This window comes from Saccharomyces paradoxus, chromosome VIII (assembly GCF_002079055.1).
Source record: "Saccharomyces paradoxus chromosome VIII, complete sequence".
Lineage (NCBI taxonomy): Eukaryota > Fungi > Ascomycota > Saccharomycetes > Saccharomycetales > Saccharomycetaceae > Saccharomyces > Saccharomyces paradoxus.
In genome coordinates this window covers 233,670-253,683 of record NC_047494.1, presented here as the reverse complement: position 1 = coordinate 253,683, position 20,014 = coordinate 233,670, and the positions used below count along the sequence as shown (strand labels likewise).

General features: G+C 37.5%; 8 protein-coding genes across 8 annotated transcripts; 5 read left to right on the top strand and 3 right to left on the bottom strand.

Moving 5' to 3' along the window:
- Window positions 1-355: 355 nt before the first annotated feature.
- Window positions 356-913, bottom strand: LRP1 (Lrp1p; the record flags this gene model as incomplete). The annotated part of the gene is made up of 1 exon (XM_033910861.1): window positions 356-913. One exon carries the CDS (start codon window positions 911-913, stop codon window positions 356-358), a length of 558 nt encoding a protein of 185 aa, XP_033766752.1.
- A 702-nt stretch (window positions 914-1,615) lies between these two features.
- LAM4 (Lam4p) lies at window positions 1,616-5,716 on the top strand (the record flags this gene model as incomplete). Its single annotated transcript, XM_033910860.1, has 1 exon — window positions 1,616-5,716. One exon carries the CDS (start codon window positions 1,616-1,618, stop codon window positions 5,714-5,716), a length of 4,101 nt encoding a protein of 1,366 aa, XP_033766751.1.
- A 133-nt stretch (window positions 5,717-5,849) lies between these two features.
- SAE3 (Sae3p) lies at window positions 5,850-6,320 on the top strand (the record flags this gene model as incomplete). Its single annotated transcript, XM_033910859.1, has 2 exons — window positions 5,850-6,076; window positions 6,158-6,320. The coding sequence occupies 2 exons, from the start codon at window positions 5,850-5,852 to the stop codon at window positions 6,318-6,320; spliced, it is 390 nt and encodes a 129-aa protein (XP_033766750.1).
- A 599-nt stretch (window positions 6,321-6,919) lies between these two features.
- On the top strand, window positions 6,920-10,267 carry IRE1 (bifunctional endoribonuclease/protein kinase IRE1; the record flags this gene model as incomplete). The annotated part of the gene is made up of 1 exon (XM_033910858.1): window positions 6,920-10,267. The coding sequence occupies one exon, from the start codon at window positions 6,920-6,922 to the stop codon at window positions 10,265-10,267; it is 3,348 nt and encodes a 1,115-aa protein (XP_033766749.1).
- Window positions 10,268-10,494: 227 nt separating this feature from the next.
- SPAR_H01200 (uncharacterized protein) lies at window positions 10,495-12,156 on the bottom strand (the record flags this gene model as incomplete). Its single annotated transcript, XM_033910857.1, has 1 exon — window positions 10,495-12,156. The coding sequence occupies one exon, from the start codon at window positions 12,154-12,156 to the stop codon at window positions 10,495-10,497; it is 1,662 nt and encodes a 553-aa protein (XP_033766748.1).
- Window positions 12,157-12,767: 611 nt separating this feature from the next.
- On the top strand, window positions 12,768-16,100 carry NMD2 (Nmd2p; the record flags this gene model as incomplete). Its single annotated transcript, XM_033910856.1, has 2 exons — window positions 12,768-12,773; window positions 12,870-16,100. 2 exons carry the CDS (start codon window positions 12,768-12,770, stop codon window positions 16,098-16,100), a joined length of 3,237 nt encoding a protein of 1,078 aa, XP_033766747.1.
- A 149-nt stretch (window positions 16,101-16,249) lies between these two features.
- PTC7 (type 2C protein phosphatase PTC7) lies at window positions 16,250-17,374 on the bottom strand (the record flags this gene model as incomplete). Its single annotated transcript, XM_033910855.1, has 1 exon — window positions 16,250-17,374. The coding sequence occupies one exon, from the start codon at window positions 17,372-17,374 to the stop codon at window positions 16,250-16,252; it is 1,125 nt and encodes a 374-aa protein (XP_033766746.1).
- A 1,382-nt stretch (window positions 17,375-18,756) lies between these two features.
- PPE1 (phosphoprotein phosphatase methylesterase 1) lies at window positions 18,757-19,956 on the top strand (the record flags this gene model as incomplete). Its single annotated transcript, XM_033910854.1, has 1 exon — window positions 18,757-19,956. One exon carries the CDS (start codon window positions 18,757-18,759, stop codon window positions 19,954-19,956), a length of 1,200 nt encoding a protein of 399 aa, XP_033766745.1.
- Window positions 19,957-20,014: the final 58 nt, after the last annotated feature.

The following is a 20,014-nucleotide window of genomic DNA, read 5'->3' as shown; positions in this document are numbered from 1 at the left end:
TAATCCCCTTGTTTATGTGGCTCATTATTTTTTCCTTACTGGAATGCATTTTAGCTTTTTTTTATCAACTTGTCATCATCGTGCATTTCAACTTCCAAGTATGATGCTTCTTGGTAGTTAAGCTTGGAGGGTTCTATGAAAGCCTCTCTTTTCTTTCCAAATCTCTACAATCTTATATAACGTCAACGTATACAAAAGTGTTTACTGCCAACTAGAAGAATAGCATATACACGCACTATTTCAACGAGCTTTTACTGTTACTATATGTATATAAACCCCCTTTAGGCATTTTTGTGTTTGTGCTCCCGCATCGCCTTTCACTATTTATTCGCTATGTACTGGCATACGCCAATTTCTACTTCTTCCCCCCTTTCTTTTTACCTACTCTGTCCAGCTTTTTACTTTTCTTACTACTGCTAGGCTTCCTTACCTGTTCGGTGTTGTTAATAATCTTTGTTGTCGTACTCCCTGCCGGTTCATCGTTTTCGAACTTCGTATGCTTTCCTTGGAAGTTGCTCTTACTTATAGAGGGCTCAAACTGGTTTTTATTACCATCCAAAACATTGGAAATAATATTCTTAGCTCTTTCTTGTTCTGCTTGTGATTTTTCATTCGATTTGATTATTTTATTATCGTATTGTTTAGCTTTATCCATGTACGATTTTACTCTTTTGAGTTCTCCGAGTATTGGAGACATATCTTTGACACCCAAGACCTTCATGTTAGCAAACATCAAAGAACTCAATACATATGCGTAACGGTTAATTAGCTCTAGTTTGGCCCTCTCGTCAGATAATAGCAGTAGCTGTTCATCCAGTGACTTCGATGTTAATTTTTCTATTTCCGGCTTCAGTTCGTCCAACGCATTAGAGAAACTTCTAACGTAAGGTTTTATCTTCTCAATATCTTCCATTACTGGCCCTCTATTTCGCTACCTTACCAAGTGTATATCTGTATTAATCGATTTCTAGTGAAAGCTTATAACTAGTTTTTTCTTTCACAGATTACAAAAGGCACAGTCTATAACCATCCGCCCTAGCTCATCGCTGAAAAAATTGCACAAATATTCGTGAAACACGACCTGTTAGTATACCCGTATCTTTAAAAATGTGCTAGTAAAGGTTCCTCTTTGCCTTCATATTGCTCATGCATGCATCCCGAAATAAAAGTATTCGCCAATCGATATTGTGATTATGATGGGGTTGCTGTGTTGTATTGTCCTCTGTTCTAAGCAAATTTCCACCCAGCATCGGCTGGCTTCCTGCGGCAAGATCGCTCTTTCTCCTTTTAGAAGTAAATTTCCACGGAGTATGACGCCCGGACGGACCGGCGTAGTTCCTTCTAGCTCTTAGGGGTCCTGTACCTTGGCAGAAGCATTTCTAAGTATAACCCTTGCAGGAGTTGAATTGGGCATAGAGGTCCTTCGTTGAGATCCTGTCCTTGTGGGGGAGAGAAGTGGTTGGAAGTTATTGCTTTTCCTTTGAATACGAAAAATCTATCTGTTTCTTCTTCCTGACGGTATCTATTGAAATTTGCTGCTATTGCTGTTAATATTAAATTAATGCTACTATATGCGGTTCTTGCACTCTATCAATAGTGTTGAAAAAAAATAGTAATGTCCAGAGATTCAAAAAAGAAACATCATTGGGGCACTGCCTTTCTTAGGACAATTGGAGTCAAAAGCAAGCAGCACAAGAAGGGTAGCAGTTTTTCAAACAATGCCACAAGAGAGAGTGCTAACACGACAGCCAATGCTGGGCGATCTAAAAGCGTAAGGGGAAATCCGGATATTACGTCTTTACTCAAGCCTGAAATTTATACAGAGTCACCTGCAAAAGGGTCTCAGAAGGCAGCATCTTCTTTAGCACCTAGTCAAGGCGTATTTAATATCCCAATCGTTATAGATCCTATGGAGACAAACAAACTTGAAAAAACAAACACGAGTGTGACGCTAGGTTCATTGAAGGGCCACTTCCAGAATGGTAACTCAAATTCGAATTCTGTGCCAAGCTTGTCCGTTCAGGCGTTAGAGAAGGAAAAGCTGCAAAATGGAAAACGAAAGGGAAACAGCGATCAAGCTGAGGAAAAAACTCCAGATAGTCATGATGCACATACTGCCTTTGAAACATTTCTTTCGTTTGCTCATAATGCCGTGAGCCACATTCCCAAAATAAACGTACAAGAGGCTGACGATGGCGCGATTTCTAAGAATGAACTAAAGGACAGGAAAAAAAAAATATCAAATACATCGGGAGCCCCTTCCGAAAGTAGCACTAACGATAAAAACACTCCATCGACGAAGGAAAGTGATGGCCCCTTTTTGAAAAATTTAGACACTATTCTTGCAGCATCCGCATCGTCAACTCTATCCAATCAACAGCTTAATGCAACGGGATCAGGGAGTGAAAATAAACCATCATCGTTGTCTAAATTTGCTTTCGGAAATTTGAAAGGCAATGCTCATTCGAACTCACACTCAAATTCTAATTCAATCGCAAGAGATGATACATCTTCGGACAAGGTTAGAAAGATGACGGATGATATGGCTAGGAAAGTGGTTTTCGAACCCATTAGGCACTCTCATGATAAACCTACTCCTGGACTTGGAAACTTGAAGTTAGAACACTTCGATGATTCTCAAGGTACTCTTGAAGGGCTAGAAGCATTGTCAGCAGACTCGCTGACAGAAGGGGAACATCTTGACAACAAAGATCCGGCGCAGCAAAGTAATTTGCATGACGACATTAAAAACAATTTGGACAAAAAAGGTGTTCCTGGAAAGTATCCTTCTAAATTGTCAGTAGCTACTTCCTCTACAACGGATGGAGTCAAGCCTAGAAGAAGGGCCAAATCAATGATTAGCACAATGATTGATAAGCAAAACACTAGTAGCGATCTTTTACAAGATTGTAAAAAGAGGTTCTCCTTCAACTCTTCTAATGGGTTACCGAACAACGGCCTGGAGGATGAGGAACGCGAACCCAGGGAAATTTCTAAGAAATTTCTTAACAGGAGATCATTTTCCCCAGGAAGCATTAGTATGGGAATGAAAGTACTGCCGTCAACGGCGCTAAAATATTCGCTAAATAAAGTAAAGAATAGCACTGATATTGCATCGACCATAATACCAAGACCTAGTATTTCGAACGGTCGTCCCTCTTCAGGAATGCGGAGAAGCTCTAGTAAAAGCTTTTCATCTACACCTGTAAATATCATTGAACCATCCGAGGAAAATGATAGACAGTCTAACATTAGGATAAAGGGAGTTGAATACGCAAGCGAAAAGAAGAATGCAGAATTTCATGCAATATTCAAGGACTCTGGTGTGAGCCCCAATGAAAGGTTAATTTTGGATCATAGCTGTGCTTTGTCAAGAGATATTCTTTTGCAAGGCAGAATGTATATATCTGATCAACATATTGGATTTTATTCGAATATTCTAGGTTGGGTAAGCACTGTTTTCATACCATTCAAGACAATTGTTCAAATAGAGAAAAAGGCCACAGCAGGGATATTCCCTAATGGAATTGTTATTGATACTTTGCATACAAAATATACGTTTGCCTCTTTCACTTCCAGAGATGCTACATATGATCTGATTACTGAAGTATGGAATCAAATAATTTTGGGGAAGAGGTTCCGTAGCAACAGTAATAATATGACTAACAGCTCCAATTCTATTAGTGACGATGAAAACGACGATTATGATGACGATTATGATGACGATTATGATGATTATGGGGACGACGATGATGACCTTTACGATAATAGCAATAATATCACCGATTCTACGGACGTGACATCAAGCGTCAGCATAGGAAAGCCGGAAGAATTACCCGTCCCTCTTCTACAATCAGATAGCGCTGCAAACCCATCTCCTGGAACAGGAATGCCTCTACTAGGTCCAATAAATCACTTACCTACAGAAACAGCTTACAAGCCAGCACCTAATGAAAAATTAGTTAACGAATCAACAATACCCACTTCGTTAGGGCGGGTCGTCAGTATATTGTTCGGAAAAGATGTTAGTTATATTACTGCAATATTAAAGGCGCAGAAGAATTACGATATTTCGCCAATTCCTGTTCTCGTCGATTCATCCACGGTTTCAGAAAATAAAAAGAGAGATTACTTCTATGTGAAGTCAACACCAGGCGCCATTGGCCCCAGTAAGACCAAATGTATGATAACCGAGACCATTCAACATTTTAATTTAGAGGAGTACGTTCAAGTCTTGCAAACAACGAAAACTCCAGATATTCCCTCAGGAAACTCATTTTATGTGAGAACAGTTTATCTTTTATCATGGGCAAACAACAATGAGACGAAATTAAAAGTGTATGTCTCTGTTGAATGGACAGGTAAGAGTTTAATCAAGAGTCCTATTGAAAAGGGTACATTTGATGGTGTGGCGGATGCGATGAAGATATTGGTGGAAGAGCTTAATAATTTTTTAACAAGATCTGCTACCAAAAGGAAAAAATCCTCAAAGGAAAGTACTGTTACAGTATCATCTTTGCCGAAGATGGAGCCCAACTCTCACGCACCTACCGAGGTTAATATTCAAAAGGATAAAGATGATTCTATTATAAGGGAAAATGAGAATATACCAGCTCCGTTAGGGACCGTTGTCCAGTTATTATTTGGCTCGAATACAGAATATATGCAGAAGGTTATCACTAGAGATAAGAATAATGTTAACTTGGAAACAATACCGAAATTCTCACCTTCTTTGGTTGAAGGTGCTTCAAGGCACTATGAGTACACGAAGAAACTGAACAATTCCATTGGACCTAAACAGACAAAATGTTTACTAACCGAAACTATTGAACACATGGATATCAACAGCTATATTTTGGTGACGCAAACAACTAAAACTCCTGACGTTCCTTCTGGTAGCAACTTCGCAGTAGAAAGTAAAATCTTCCTGTGCTGGGGACAACGTGACACTACGAATATGACTGTTATAACAAAAGTTAACTGGACAAGTAAGTCATTTCTGAAAGGTGCAATTGAAAAAGGATCAGTTGAGGGCCAGAAAGTTTCTGTCGATTGCATGCTATCCGAGTTAAGAGACATTATCAGCGCAGCAAAAAGCAAAAAGCCGGTGAAGAAGAGAACAAAGAGCCACGATAAACATAAACCTTTCCATAGTAAGGTTGGGCAGAAAAGCTCCGAAAACCATAAGAGCGATAATAATAAAGACATTCTAACTTATATTTTAGACTTTGTTCAGAATAATTTGAGTACGGATATTTTTATGAACACCTTACTGAGTCCTCAAAAACTAATTTTTGTCCTGGGGTTAATTCTTGTGCTCTTTTGGTCTTCTCGGCTTCACATATTCCAAGAAAAGAATAATCTTCGCATCATCAAGCCAGGAAGGTTGCTCATTGATGGTCAAGAATATAATTACGTGCCCAGCTTCGGAACACTGTATAACTCCTATGAGAATGCGATATCATCTGAGAAGAAAAAAGAAAATATAAACTACGCAAGAGACAAAAGCCCTATTGTTGGAAGAGAAAGTGATATTTGGGACTGGATCAGCAACAGGGGAAGTACTATATCACCTCGAGGTCATACTACGCTAGGAAGCGCGAACGGACACAAATTGCAGCAATTATCAGAAAGCATCAAGATAACGGAACTGCAATTGAACCATATGAAGACTATGTTGGACAATATTGAGAAGGACGCAAATGATCTATCATAATAGCATCTTATATATTCCGTTTGTATTTATTTAGTAATTGTATCTATTATATATTCAGTGGTAGTTGGCTGAACTTTTTTTAAGCCACATGGCAACGTTCGCATTATCACACTAAACGGAATTATGCTACCTAATGGCGGCTATTTTATTCTCACTTTATAAATGCCACGACAAGGCAGAACAAATATTTCTGACATATAAGAGTAATGTTCTCATAGCTGCCATAAACAGGGAACGACTTTCAAGTATGAACTATTTGGAAATACAACTGGATAAAAAACAAAAACAGATAAAGGAATACCAAAACATGAATGGCAATCTAGTAAAAACGTTTGAGCATTTGACTGTAGAAAAAAAAACGTATGTAGCTATTTTTCTCCCAGAAAAACTCGGTGCAGCCATGAAGTACTTAGTTCATGTTACTAACTGAACTTATCAAAGCGATGAAACACCAAAAAATATTTCCTCGACATACATCAAAGAGTTAAAGGAGTATAATGAATTGAGAGATGCCGGTTTAAGACTGGCTCAAATAATAGCCGATGAAAAACAGTGTAAAATCAAAGATGTTTTTGAGGAGATCGGTTATTCAATGAAGGATTGAGGGTTCCCAGGGACAGTTTTCATCCTTCCCTGAGCACGAAACGCTACGTTACAATAGAACCGTGCTATACACTGAAAATTATATAAAAGAAAAAAAATAAAATAATAAAGAAGTAGTAAGCCGAAGCGCCTATTGTACAGATATATGTTAAGCTTCATAGCGTGAACGAAATTGTTATTTGTAGTCTTGAGGTTTTATTACCCTCTGTTATTCAATGGATTTTCGCTAATTCATTGCCGGAAATCAAGACGGAGTGGAGCGTAAGCACCTTCGGGCAATTCCTTCGATTATTCCAACAGTGAAATTTGAAAAAGAGAATATTAATCACATAATAACAAGATATAAACGAGAAACATATCATAGGGAAATCAATGAGCCAACTTCACGCATACTAACAGTGAATAGCCTAAAACAATATTAAAAATATACACCATAACTGGCACTGTTAACATTTTGTAATCTGCTAAGAAACTTTTTTTCTCACTCACAGAGCATCGTTTTCCTCTTCTCCACGTCCATTATCACTTTTCTCCATACTACGCCTTCATCCACATCAAAAACAGCATATCTGAGGAATTATATTGTTAGCACTCTAAAACATGCGTGTACCTATGAGAAATATGTTATTAGTGACACTGCTCGTTTGTGCGTTTTCATCCATAATTTTATGCTCAATTCCATTGTCATCCCAGACATTAAGGCGACAGATAGTGGACGATGAAGTTGCATCTACTGAAAAGTTCAAATTAAACTATGGTTTTGATAAAAGTATAAATTCACAGATTCCTGCCCCAAGAACTACTGAAGATTTACCTAAGAAGAAGCTCAGCTCATATCCTACGCCTAACTTATTGAATACTGCTGATAATCGACACGCTAATAAAAAATCACGTAGAGCGGCCAATTCCATAAGCGTGCCCTATTTGGAGAATCGTTCCCTGAACGAATTGAGTTTATCTGATATATTAATCGCAGCCGACGTTGAGGGTGGACTTCATGCTGTTGATAGAAGAAACGGTCATATCATATGGTCCATCGAACCAGACAAATTTCAACCCCTTATAGAGATACAAGAACCTTCCAGGTTAGAAACGTATGAAACGTTGATTATCGAACCTTTTGGTGATGGGAACGTTTATTATTTTAACGCCCATCAAGGCTTACAAAAACTCCCTCTATCTATACGTCAACTTGTTTCAACTTCTCCACTGCACTTGAAAACAAATATTGTGGTTAATGATTCTGGCAAAATCGTCGAAGATGAAAAGGTCTATACTGGATCGATGAGAACTATAATGTATACTATAAACGTTTTGAATGGCGAAATTATATCAGCATTTGGGCCTGGCTCAAGGAACGGGTATTTCGGGAGCCAGAGTGTGGATTGCTCACCTGAGGAGAAGATAAAACTTCAGGAGTGTGAAAATATGATCGTAATTGGCAAAACTATCTTTGAGCTGGGAATTCACTCTTATGATGGGGCAAGTTACAATGTTACTTACTCTACATGGCAGCAAAATGTTTTAGATGTCCCCCTAGCGCTTCAAAATACATTTTCAAAGGACGGTATGTGTATAGCGCCCTTCCGTGATAAATCATTGTTAGCAAGCGATTTGGATTTCAGGATTGCTAGGTGGGTTTCTCCGACATTTCCCGGAATTATTGTTGGCCTTTTTGATGTGTTCAACGACCTTCGTACTAACGAAAATATACTGGTGCCGCATCCCTTTAATCCTGGTGACCATGAAAGTGTATCAAGTAACAAAGTTTATTTGGATCAGACTTCGAATCTTTCTTGGTTTGCATTATCTGGTCAGAATTTTCCCTCATTAGTCGAATCAGCCCCTGTATCGAGATATGCTTCCAGTGACCGTTGGAGGGTGTCTTCAATTTTTGAAGATGAGACTTTATTTAAGAACGCAATTATGGGAGTTCATCAGATATATAACAACGAATATGACCACCTTTATGACAATTATGGAAAGACTAATTCTTTAGACACTACGCACAAATATCCGCCTCTGATGATTGATTCTTCTGTTGATACAACCGACCTACAGCAGAACACCGAGATGAATTCACTAAAGGAATATATGTCACCAGAAGACCTTGAGGCATATAGAAAAAAGATCCACGAGCAAATATCGAGAGAATTAGGTGAAAAAACCCAAAATTCTCTGCTACTGAAGGTTGGAAGCTTAGTGTATCGAATTATAGAGACGGGAGTATTCCTGTTGTTATTTCTCATTTTTTGTGCTATATTACAGAGATTCAATATTTTGCCGCCATTATACGTATTATTATCCAAAATTGGATTTATGCCTGAAAAAGAAACCCCCATAATTGAGTCGAAGACGTTAAATAGTTCTGCTTCATCAGAAAATGTCGCCAAGCCATCCGATACAAAATCAGGGAGGCAAGTTGTTTTTGAAAGCGTAGTAGACGATGGAAGTCTAAAATATGAGAAAGATAATAATGATGGTGATGAAGATGATGAAAAATCGCTAGATTTGACCATAGAAAAGAAGAAAAGGAAAAGAGGTTCAAGAGGGGGCAAAAAGGGCAGAAAATCACGCGTTCCAAATATACCTAACTTTGAGCAGTCTCTAAAAAATTTAGTAGTGTCGGAAAAAATCTTAGGTTACGGTTCTTCAGGAACAGTAGTATTTCAAGGAAGCTTTCAAGGAAGACCTGTTGCAGTAAAAAGAATGCTAATCGATTTTTGTGACATAGCTTTGATGGAAATAAAACTTTTAACCGAAAGCGATGATCACCCAAACGTTATACGATATTACTGCTCAGAAACGACAGATAGGTTTTTGTATATTGCTTTAGAGCTCTGCAATTTAAACCTCCAAGATTTGGTTGAATCTAAGAATGTATCAGATGAGAATTTGAAACTACAGAAAGAGTACAATCCAATCTCGTTATTGAGACAAATATCGTCTGGGGTCGCTCATCTACATTCTTTGAAAATTATTCATCGAGATTTAAAGCCTCAGAATATTCTGGTTTCGACAGCCAATAGGTTTACTGCCGATCAACAAACAGGAGTAGAAAACCTCAGGATCCTAATATCAGATTTCGGTCTCTGCAAAAAACTAGATTCTGGTCAGTCTTCATTTAGAACAAATTTGAATAATCCTTCTGGAACGAGCGGCTGGAGAGCTCCTGAACTACTTGGCGAATCAAATAATTTGCAGTGTCAAATCGAAACGGAACACTCTTCTAGTAGGCATACAGTAATCTCATCTGACTCCTTTTATGACCCGTTCACCAAAAGGAGACTAACAAGATCTATTGATATTTTTTCTATGGGATGTGTTTTCTATTATATCCTGTCCAAGGGGAAGCATCCATTTGGAGATAAATATTCGCGTGAAAGTAACATTATAAGGGGAATATTTAGTCTTGATGAAATGAAATGTTTGCACGATAGATCCTTGATTGCAGAAGCTACGGATCTAATCACACAAATGATTGATCATGATCCATTAAAAAGACCGACTGCCATGAAAGTTTTAAGGCATCCGTTGTTTTGGCCAAGGTCAAAGAAATTGGAGTTCCTTTTAAAAGTTAGTGACAGGCTTGAAGTTGAAAACAAGGACCCTCCCAGTGACTTGTTACTGAAATTTGACGCCAGTTCTGAATTCGTAATACCGAATGGAGATTGGACTGTTAAGTTTGATAAAACCTTTATGGACAACCTTGAAAGATACAGAAAATATCATTCGTCAAAATTAATGGATCTATTGAGAGCACTCAGAAACAAATATCATCATTTTATGGACTTACCCGAGGATATAGCAGAACTTATGGGGCCGGTACCCGATGGATTTTATGATTACTTCACCAAACGTTTTCCAAATCTATTAATAGGTGTTTATAAAATTGTTAAGGAAAATTTAAGTGACGACCAAATTTTACGTGAATTTTTGTATTCATAAGATGATGTTCATGCCCCTCTGCTTCTTCTTGGTCCCTTACTGCCCTGGTGTTATTTTACTTATTAGTGATAATCATCTATAATTTTCACGCCCTTGCATACATGAAAAAATTTTGTACTTATTCATGAACCTACATTACCTTTCCTATCCCTACATAAACTACCCGACAAACATTTAATTTTATAGAAACTTTCTTCATAACATCGAACATCAACAAACTACTCCAATTATTCAACACTAACTTTCTTGATAGAGAGCTTCCGTTCTGCAATTCTTACGCAAATGAAAGTAAACACACATGCAAAAGCGTAGACTTCATCAAACCAAGAATCTATGACAATGTTCGGGACGGTGAACTTTTCACCCAATAGCTCCTTCAATCTTTGTGATACTTCAAAGGGAAGGTGAGACCTAACCATTAGCGTTGTAGCTAAAACGTAGACACCGGTCAACTCTGACACTACCAAATTTTTTATCAGGGATATTCCTTTCTGTTCGTGGGAATAGTTCCTCTTTTTTCCCTTTTGAGTAGAACTATTCGTGTACTCTGGGAGTACATTAGCAGTATCATCATTTTGCATTGCAAACAGTGCAAGAATCTGGAATTTTACGGGCAAAAGAGTCACAACATATGAGATAGTGGTATTGACAGCAGAAAGACAGCAAAGAAAGAGCGAAATTGACAAAAATAAAGATATTTGCTTGGTTAACGAATCTAGATCGTGCTGATAATTGAACCTGAAAAATGAAAAATCCAAGATATTTGCTATAGTAATCGCCAAAGGATCTGATGCTGCATTTTCACTGAAATTCTCATACTCGTAGTCATTTGGATATTTGAGCGAGTGATATATGATATAGGGGATTCTTTTCAAAAAAGTTATTATTAGTTTATGAAGACAATATATGATAAAGCCGATCTCAAAAGCTTTCTTGAAAGTGCGCACCTGAGGGGACTGCTGTAATAATGTTTCCAATTTTCCAAGCTCCAGTTGATACCAGGCGATCTTTTCCATCAACTCTGCTTTAAAAGTCGAGTTTTCTCCATTTGTCTCTTCTCCTAAACTTGTTAACATCTGCACATTTTGTTCAATATTATGTTCGTAATCTTGGATTTTTTCCTCAATATTCGCATTGGTTGTCCATAAGAGAGATTTATTGTTATTGTTGCTGTTGTTTATGTTTCTAAAACCGGGATCCGACATTGGTGTATTACGAAACTTGTGCCAGATGACTAAAAAGTTGTAGTATAAACTAGAAACAGTGGCCAATCCAGATAGAGAAGCCATGACTGTGACGCCTCCGATGGACAGTCTAGTTAGAATATTTTTCGTGTACTGGAACGGTCCAATATTTATGTAGCTTAAAAGCGCAATGAGTAATGATAAGATTATGCATGTCACTATTATCAACCTATCGATATCAAACTTATCATTGTAGAATTTATTCAATAACGATATTATAATGAAAAATGGCTGAAATAAAATTAGTATGAAAGATAGCATGACAGCAGTCAGAGGCCAGACCCAGGTCGTTATGAAGGTAACTTCCTTGTCCATTCCAGCTACCTTAATCTGCCATAAAATAATCTCTATTGTTACCGTATACGTCATCATTGCTAATGAAAAAAGGACTCGCAGTGATTGCAATACCTTATGTGAAGGTAAAGAATATTCTGTGTAAAATTTATTAATGAAATTACCCATACCAGACGCATTCTCATTTGAGCCAACTTCCAATTGGTTTGTCAAAGGAAAAACATTTTTCTTCGAGGAAGTTGATATGATGTCAAACAATGACCCTACTTTAAACCAGAGCCTTTCATAGGACCATTTGTAAGTGAACGCTCCGGATATGGAAAGCACTATGAATACTATAAGCGCTTCCATCCCATATGCCAGTTAGTCTATGCTCAATAATCCTTTCTAGTGGAGGTCCTGTAAAACAACTGCAGAGTCAAGGTCTTTTACCTTCCTTTCTCTGCTGGTCAATTTTTATTGTTCAGGATTCGGTCATCGTAGATATCGCTATTTTTCACTCGTTTGAGTCTAAACCGTAAAATAAAAGCCAACCATTAGGCTGAATTGGATTTGGTGAGGCGAAATTATTAAGGCAAGTTCATTCCTTCATGAAAAGATGACCATCATTTGATGCTTCACCTTTTTATAGCCCTCTTGTTAACACTCATGATCATTATAGGGTATTATGGTATATTCAGGTTTTTCCCTTGATATTAGTTAGGTCTTAGATGGTAATATTAGGGGGTTTAAAAGGGATACAGTTGTATAAGTTAGGTTATTCTATTTATATCACTGCTTACGAATTAATAGGGTTGGATTTTTTTTTTCATTTTTCTGGTATTCACTGAAAAATTATACTGGATTACAGGCTTGAGATACTATTGAGACCAATTTTACTTTACCATGGACAGTAGTGATCAGTTTAAATGCTTAAATAAGCTAATATTGGATCTGCACTGGTAATACATTGGACAGAAATTATGGACGTATGTTTGGTCTATATTAGTGAGGCCAGATCGGCCTTTCAGTACTCCTAAGGTTTATACTAACTTTTTTATTGATTGTGAGATCACATATTACAGGATGGAAGGAAAAGAGAATTGCACGACTTAAATACCCGAGCTTGGAATGGCGAGGAAGTCTTTCCCTTGAAAAGCAAAAAGCTAGATTCTAGTATAAAGAGAAACACTGGTTTTATAAAAAAATTAAAGAAGGGATTTGTGAAAGGTTCAGAACCCTCGTTGCTGAAAGATTTGAGTGAGGCCTCCTTGGAAAAGTACCTATCAGAGATAATAGTAACAGTAACTGAGTGTTTGTTAAACGTTCCGAATAAGAACGATGATGTAATTGCCGCTGTTGAGATCATAAGTGGACTTCATCAAAGGTTCACTGGCCGGTTCACTGGTCCTCTTTTGGGAGCTTTTCTGCAGACTTTTGAGAATCCCTCTGTCGACATAGAATCCGAAAGAGATGAGCTTCAAAGGATAACCAGAATTAAAGGAAATCTTCGCGTATTTACTGAGCTTTACTTAGTTGGGGTTTTCAGAACATTGGATGATATTGAGTCGAAGGACGTTGTTCCAAATTTCCTACAGAAAAAGACTGGCCGAAAAGATCCATTGCTATTCAGTATCCTCAGAGAGATTCTTAATTATAAATTCAAATTGGGTTTTACTACCACTATTGCAACTGCATTTATTAAAAAATTTGCGCCTTTTTTCCATGATGACGATAATTCTTGGGATGATTTGATATTTGATTCGAACCTAAAATCTACGTTACAGTCTTTGTTTAAGATTTTTATAGAGGCTACCTTTTCCAGGGCCGCAGAACTGCATAAAAAGGTCAATAGACTACAAAGAGAGCATCAGAAATGTCAAATAAGAACAGGGAAATTAAGAGATGAGTACATAGAGGAGTACGACAAGTTACTTCCAATATTTATTAGATTCAAAAATTCCGCAATAACATTGGGGGAATTTTTTGAGTTAGAAATTCCCGAGCTTGAAGGTGCTTCTAATGACGATTTGAAAGAAACTGCCTCTCCAATGATCACGAATCAGATATTGCCACCCAATCAACGATTATGGGAAAATGAAGACACAAGGAAATTTTATGAGATTCTACCAGATATCTCTAAAACTGTAGAAGAATCACAATCCACCAAAACAGAAAAAGATTTAAATTTAAACTCTAAAAATATTAATTTATTCTTTACAGATTTGGAAATGGCTGACTCCAAAGATATAATTGACCAGCTCTCGAATAGATATTGGTTATCGCATTTGGACAACAAAGCCACAAGAAATCGAATATTGAAATTTTTCATGGAAACACAAGACTGGAGCAAACTGTCGGTATATTCCAGATTTATTGCAACAAACAGTAAATATATGCCTGAAATTGTTTCTGAATTTATAAATTACCTAGATAATGGCTTTAGGAACCAGCTACACTCTAACAAGATTAACGTAAAAAACATTATCTTCTTCAGCGAAATGATCAAATTTCAACTGATACCGTCATTTATGATTTTCCATAAGATTAGGACATTAATCATGAATATGCAAGTTCCAAATAACGTAGAGATTTTGACCGTTTTATTAGAACACTCAGGAAAATTCCTGCTAAATAAACCAGAATATAAGGAATTAATGGAAAAAATGGTCCAACTAATCAAGGACAAAAAAAATGATAGACAATTGAATATGAATATGAAAGGTGCCCTGGAAAACATAATCACTTTACTTTATCCCCCTTCTGTCAAGTCTTTGAACGTTTCAGTAAAAACGATAACACCCGAACAACAATTTTATCGCATTTTGATTAGAAGTGAACTGAATAACTTAGACTTCAAACACGTTGTTAAGTTGATTCGTAAGGCTCACTGGGGCGATTTAGCTATCCAGAAAGCGCTGTTTTCTCTTTTTTCAAAACCGCATAAGATTAGTTATCAAAACATTCCCCTACTAACTAAAGTTCTGGGCGGCCTATACAGCTACCGCCGCGACTTCGTTATCAGATGTATAGACCAGGTACTAGAAAATATTGAACGGGGCTTGGAAATCAATGATTATGGACAAAACATGCATAGAATATCGAATGTTAGATACTTAACTGAAATATTTAACTATGAAATGATAAAGTCCGATGTTTTGTTAGATACCATTTACCACATTGTTAGATTCGGTCATATCAACAATCAGCCCAATCCTTTTTATTTGAATGATTCAGACCCGCCAGATAACTATTTCAGAATTCAGCTGGTCACCACGATTTTGTTAAATATCAAGAGAACCCCTGCTGCTTTTACTAAAAAATGCAAAGTTTTGCTGAGGTTTTTCGAGTATTATACTTTTATTAAAGAACAGCCTTTACCTAAGGAGACAGAATTTAGGGTGTCAAGCACATTCAAAAAATATGAGAGCATTTTCGAAAATGCTAAGTTTGAAAGGTCAGAAAACCTAGTAGAAAGTGCCTCAAGGTTGGAAAGTTTACTGAAATCATTAAACACAACAAAAAGCAAAGATAGCGAAGTGAAGGGACTTTCCTCAAGCATTGACAATGGTAAGGAGAGCGCAGTTTCTATTGAAGTAATTGCAGAAGATGATGACGATGATGACGATGAAAATGACGATGGTGTGGATTTACTAGGAGAAGATGAAGATGTGGAGACAAGCGTATTGGTCCCAGAGTCAGCACCAGAAAAAAGCCGGATAAAAGAAGACGACAGTGAAGATGATGACGAAGACGACGATGAAGACGAAGATGATGATGATGAAGATGATGATGAAGAAGAAGACGATGATGATGACGATGATGATGATGATGGCGAAGACAGCGATTCTGATTTGGAGTATGGTGGTGACCTTGACGCAGACAGAGATATTGAGATGAAACGAATGTACGAAGAATACGAGAAAAAGCTAAAAGATGAGGAAGAAAGAAAAGCGGAAGATGAGTTAGAAAGGCAATTTCAACAAATGATGCAAGAATCCATAGACGCAAGAAAAAGCGAAAAGGTTGTTGCCAGTAAAATCCCAGTAATTTCGAAGCCAGTCAGCGTTCAAAAACCTCTGGTATTGAAAAAGAGTGAGGAGCCTTCCTCAAACAAGGAGAGTTACGAAGAATCGTCTAAGCCAAAGAAGATTGCATTCACGTTTTTGACTAAAAGTGGTAAGAAAACACAATCAAGAGTTTTACAGTTACCAACGGATGTGAAGTTCGTCTCTGATGTTCTTGAAGAAGAAGAGAAGCTGAAAACAGAACGAGACAAGATTAAAAAGATTGTTTTAAAACGATCTTTTGACTAAGAAATTTTTGCGAATATAGTTTTTTAAATTTCTTACTATATATGCTCACTTATATTTGGCTCTATTAAATGGCTTTCTGCTTATATAGTACCGTTTATGGCGCTGCATTTTTATTTACATTGCTTCCCAAGAGAGTAAATAACGCCGTGTTAATCAACTCTTACAATAACCATAGTTATATCGTCTTCTTTACCACCACTGTAGTTCTTACCACTTAGTTTAGAAATCTCTTGCGCAAAAACACTGGGATAATTAGGGTCTTTGCTTAAACTGACAACGTTCTTCACAAATTCCTGTGATAATAGCTGTAACTCATCCTTTGTTCTAGCGGAGTTATCCTTCAAAAAAAGCTCGATATCATCTGCGGCAATATTATCGGTTACACCGTCGGTAGCCAACATAACAATATCGTTTTTCTTCAATTGGAAACTATATTCATCAGCGTCTGTGGGTGTGTTTAGAATATATTTGCTGCCCCTTCTTTCGGCCTCTTTCAACATTTCTTCTGGAATAATCGACAACTGGTAAGGTGCGTTAAATCCAACCGTTTGAAACTGTGTCTGGAATACAAGTTTAGAATCTCTAAAGACTCCACACCAAGAATCACCCAAGTTGGCAACGTGCAACTTTCCATTAGGTGGGAAATGAGCAACAATGGCAGTTGTCCCGCCTACCTTCACCACTTTCTCATCCCTCATTTTTGCGTATGCGGCACCAATAATCTTCTTTGGTGTTAAAAGTGGTTCCTTGGATGAATTTTCTGCTAAAGTAGTGCTTATCTCGTCCATTTTTTTACACAATTCTCTTGAGATGGCACTGGAATCATACCCATGCTCAGCCCATCCTCCCACACCGTCTGCAACACCGGCAAAAATATCGTGAACGTTGTTTGACGTAACAAAATAGTTGTCTTCTCCTGTAGGTGATCTAATAGAATCCTTTAGTTTTTGGTATATCTGATCGTCTCTGTCTTTTGGCTGGAACGCTACTGCGGTTTTATAGGTGAATGGACCTGTCTGGCCACCTGAACTATACGCATCACCATGATTGTTGTTCGACTGGTATCCATTCTTGGCACTTGAATAAAAAGTTCTTTTGGAAAAGCTAATGATTTGGCTGCAGGATCCTATAATATGAGAAAAGTTAGCCTCTGAGTCGATTAGTATGTGTCCTGCAAATTTGGCGATAAGCACACCAATGAATAAAACAAAAAACATACCATAAATAGGACCTCTAGAGGCCCTCAAAGTCCTAAATCCAACGTTTGCAAACATCTTTGGTGGCTTTGTCTCTTTTTTCCTTAACCGCTATTCATCACATGTGTCCTTTACATTTGCTCATTGTCAAAATAAAGCTCGCGTGTAAATTTGTAAATTTACTACAATAGGATGGAACTGAAACCGGCCAAGAAAGAACATATACCACATCTCATTTTTATATAGCCAGAGTCGGATTATTCCACGGTGGCAAATATGCAACTGAAAGCGGATTTTAAACCACATTTGGAAAAGTAGATGGTGGGCAGTGAATAGCAGAAGCTTGTGAACATGATTCATTTCCGATTCATTGAGAAACACCCTGTTTTAAAGGAACAGTTGGATAGAGGAAAGAATACCTACTCATATAAGCCTTAATAGCGATGTTGAAATCGATACTCAGGTCGTCATGATATGATTGAATTTTTTCACTCAGATAAGATTCTCACTTCAAAGTTAAAGAATTCTAAGTATGAAAGGGCAAAGGAAGATTCCTTCTAGGGAAATTTTCTAAGATAACATCATCATCGACATACTTCGAAAAGCCCTAAAATCATGAACATACTGTGGAGGAAAAGGAAGATTTATTTACTAAAAATCAGTCATTGGGCTAGAAAGCACTGTCAAAATTAAGAAAGGAAGGATCCAAGAGAAATTACACAAAACGCACTAACTCCAAAATGAATTGATGCACGATATTTGCACGAAGTTAAAATATGAAAAGATCGGCAAGAGATCACAAAGAAGGTAATATAATTATCAGATTTCATGGGGAATACGTTTGATAATCTTTTTATTCCATAACAAGAAATTTAGGTATCAATTTTCTTACTTGGATTTTCATAAAGTGGAAGGGTTGAAACATATAGAGGTAGCTCAGTGGCCGGCGCCAGCTCAAGATGACAATGGTTTGTTTGTGAATTTGGACGTGTTTAACTTGGACCAAAAAATTCACAGCATTAATTGAACGGTTGGTCAGAGGAACAAAGAAGTTCCTACAAAGGCTCAAGTGTAAAAAAATGTCCCGGGCAATGGGATACATACCATAAGCCCAATACCAACCTTAGCGTAATTATTGACCTACAAAACCTCCAGAAACTTCCCCAATGTTAGATATTGCGGGAAGGTTGCCTATATACTTACAGCCAATAGGGACATTGACATTGACATGGACATTGAAGTGGCATCCGGAGAGGCCTATGTTCTGTTCGAATTACTCGTAGAATTATTGCCTAAAGCCTCATTGTTCTTGTCATTCGGGTAATATATTCAAATTGCACAATACGGCATTTAGGGATGTTAATAACTTGCTGCAGAGTTAATAATTAACTAAAGCGCAACAAAGAGCCAAGGACAGCAATAAACTGCTACTGACAGTAGGAACATTTCCAGATTTTTCAATGTCTGGCGATTTGAGAAGAAAAATCGCTTTGTCCCAGTTCGAGAGAGCTAAAAAGGTTCTAGATATGACTTTCCAAGAAGATGAGGATGATGAAAATGATGGTGATGCATTGGGAAGCCTTCCATCGTTCAATTGTCAATCAAATAGAAACAGAATTCGTACGGATAAAACCGATAATATTGCCGATAGATTTTCAAGTAAGGAAAAGAGTAGTTTGCCGAGTTGGAGGGATTTTTTTGATAACAAGGAGTTGGTAAGTCTTCATGATAGAGATCTTAACGTAAATACGTACTATACATTGCCTACCTCATTGTTATCAAATACCACTTCAATTCCCATTTTTATTTTCCACCATGGGGCCGGCTCCTCAGGTTTATCATTTGCAAACTTGGCCAAAGAATTAAATACTAAACTAGAAGGAAGATGCGGATGCTTTGCATTTGATGCTAGAGGACATGCAGAAACAAAGTCCACAAAACTCAATGAGCCTATGCGCTTTGATAGAGACTCTTTTATTGAAGATTTCGTAAGCCTACTAAATTATTGGTTTAAATCTAAAATAAGCCAAGAGCCACTTCAAAGGGTATCTATTATTTTGATTGGTCACTCCCTTGGTGGAAGTATATGTACTTTTGCATACCCTAAATTATCAACAGAGTTACAAAAGAAAGTTCTTGGTATTACTATGCTAGATATTGTGGAAGAGGCTGCTATTATGGCCTTAAATAAAGTTGAGCATTTTCTGCAGAATACACCAAATATATTCGGGTCAATTGATGACGCTGTCGATTGGCACGTTCAGCACGCGTTATCGAGATTGAGATCAAGCGCCGAAATTGCTATACCAGCTTTATTTACTCCGCTTAAGTCAGGGAAAGTTGTCAGGATTACAAACCTTAAGACGTTTAGCCCCTTCTGGGACACATGGTTCACGGATCTATCGCATTCCTTCGTCGCTCTACCCGTTAGTAAATTATTGATATTGGCAGGAAACGAAAACTTGGATAAAGAATTAATTGTGGGGCAAATGCAAGGTAAGTATCAGTTAGTTGTCTTCCAAGATTCCGGACACTTCATTCAAGAAGACTCACCCACGAAAACAGCAATCACTTTAATTGATTTCTGGAAGCGGAATGATTCTAGGAACGTAGTAATCAAGACTAATTGGGGTCAACATAAAACCGTGCAAAATACATAAATGTACGAACGTTAGATATCACTTTTATATCGTTTTTATGATAGAATAAGTCAACAAA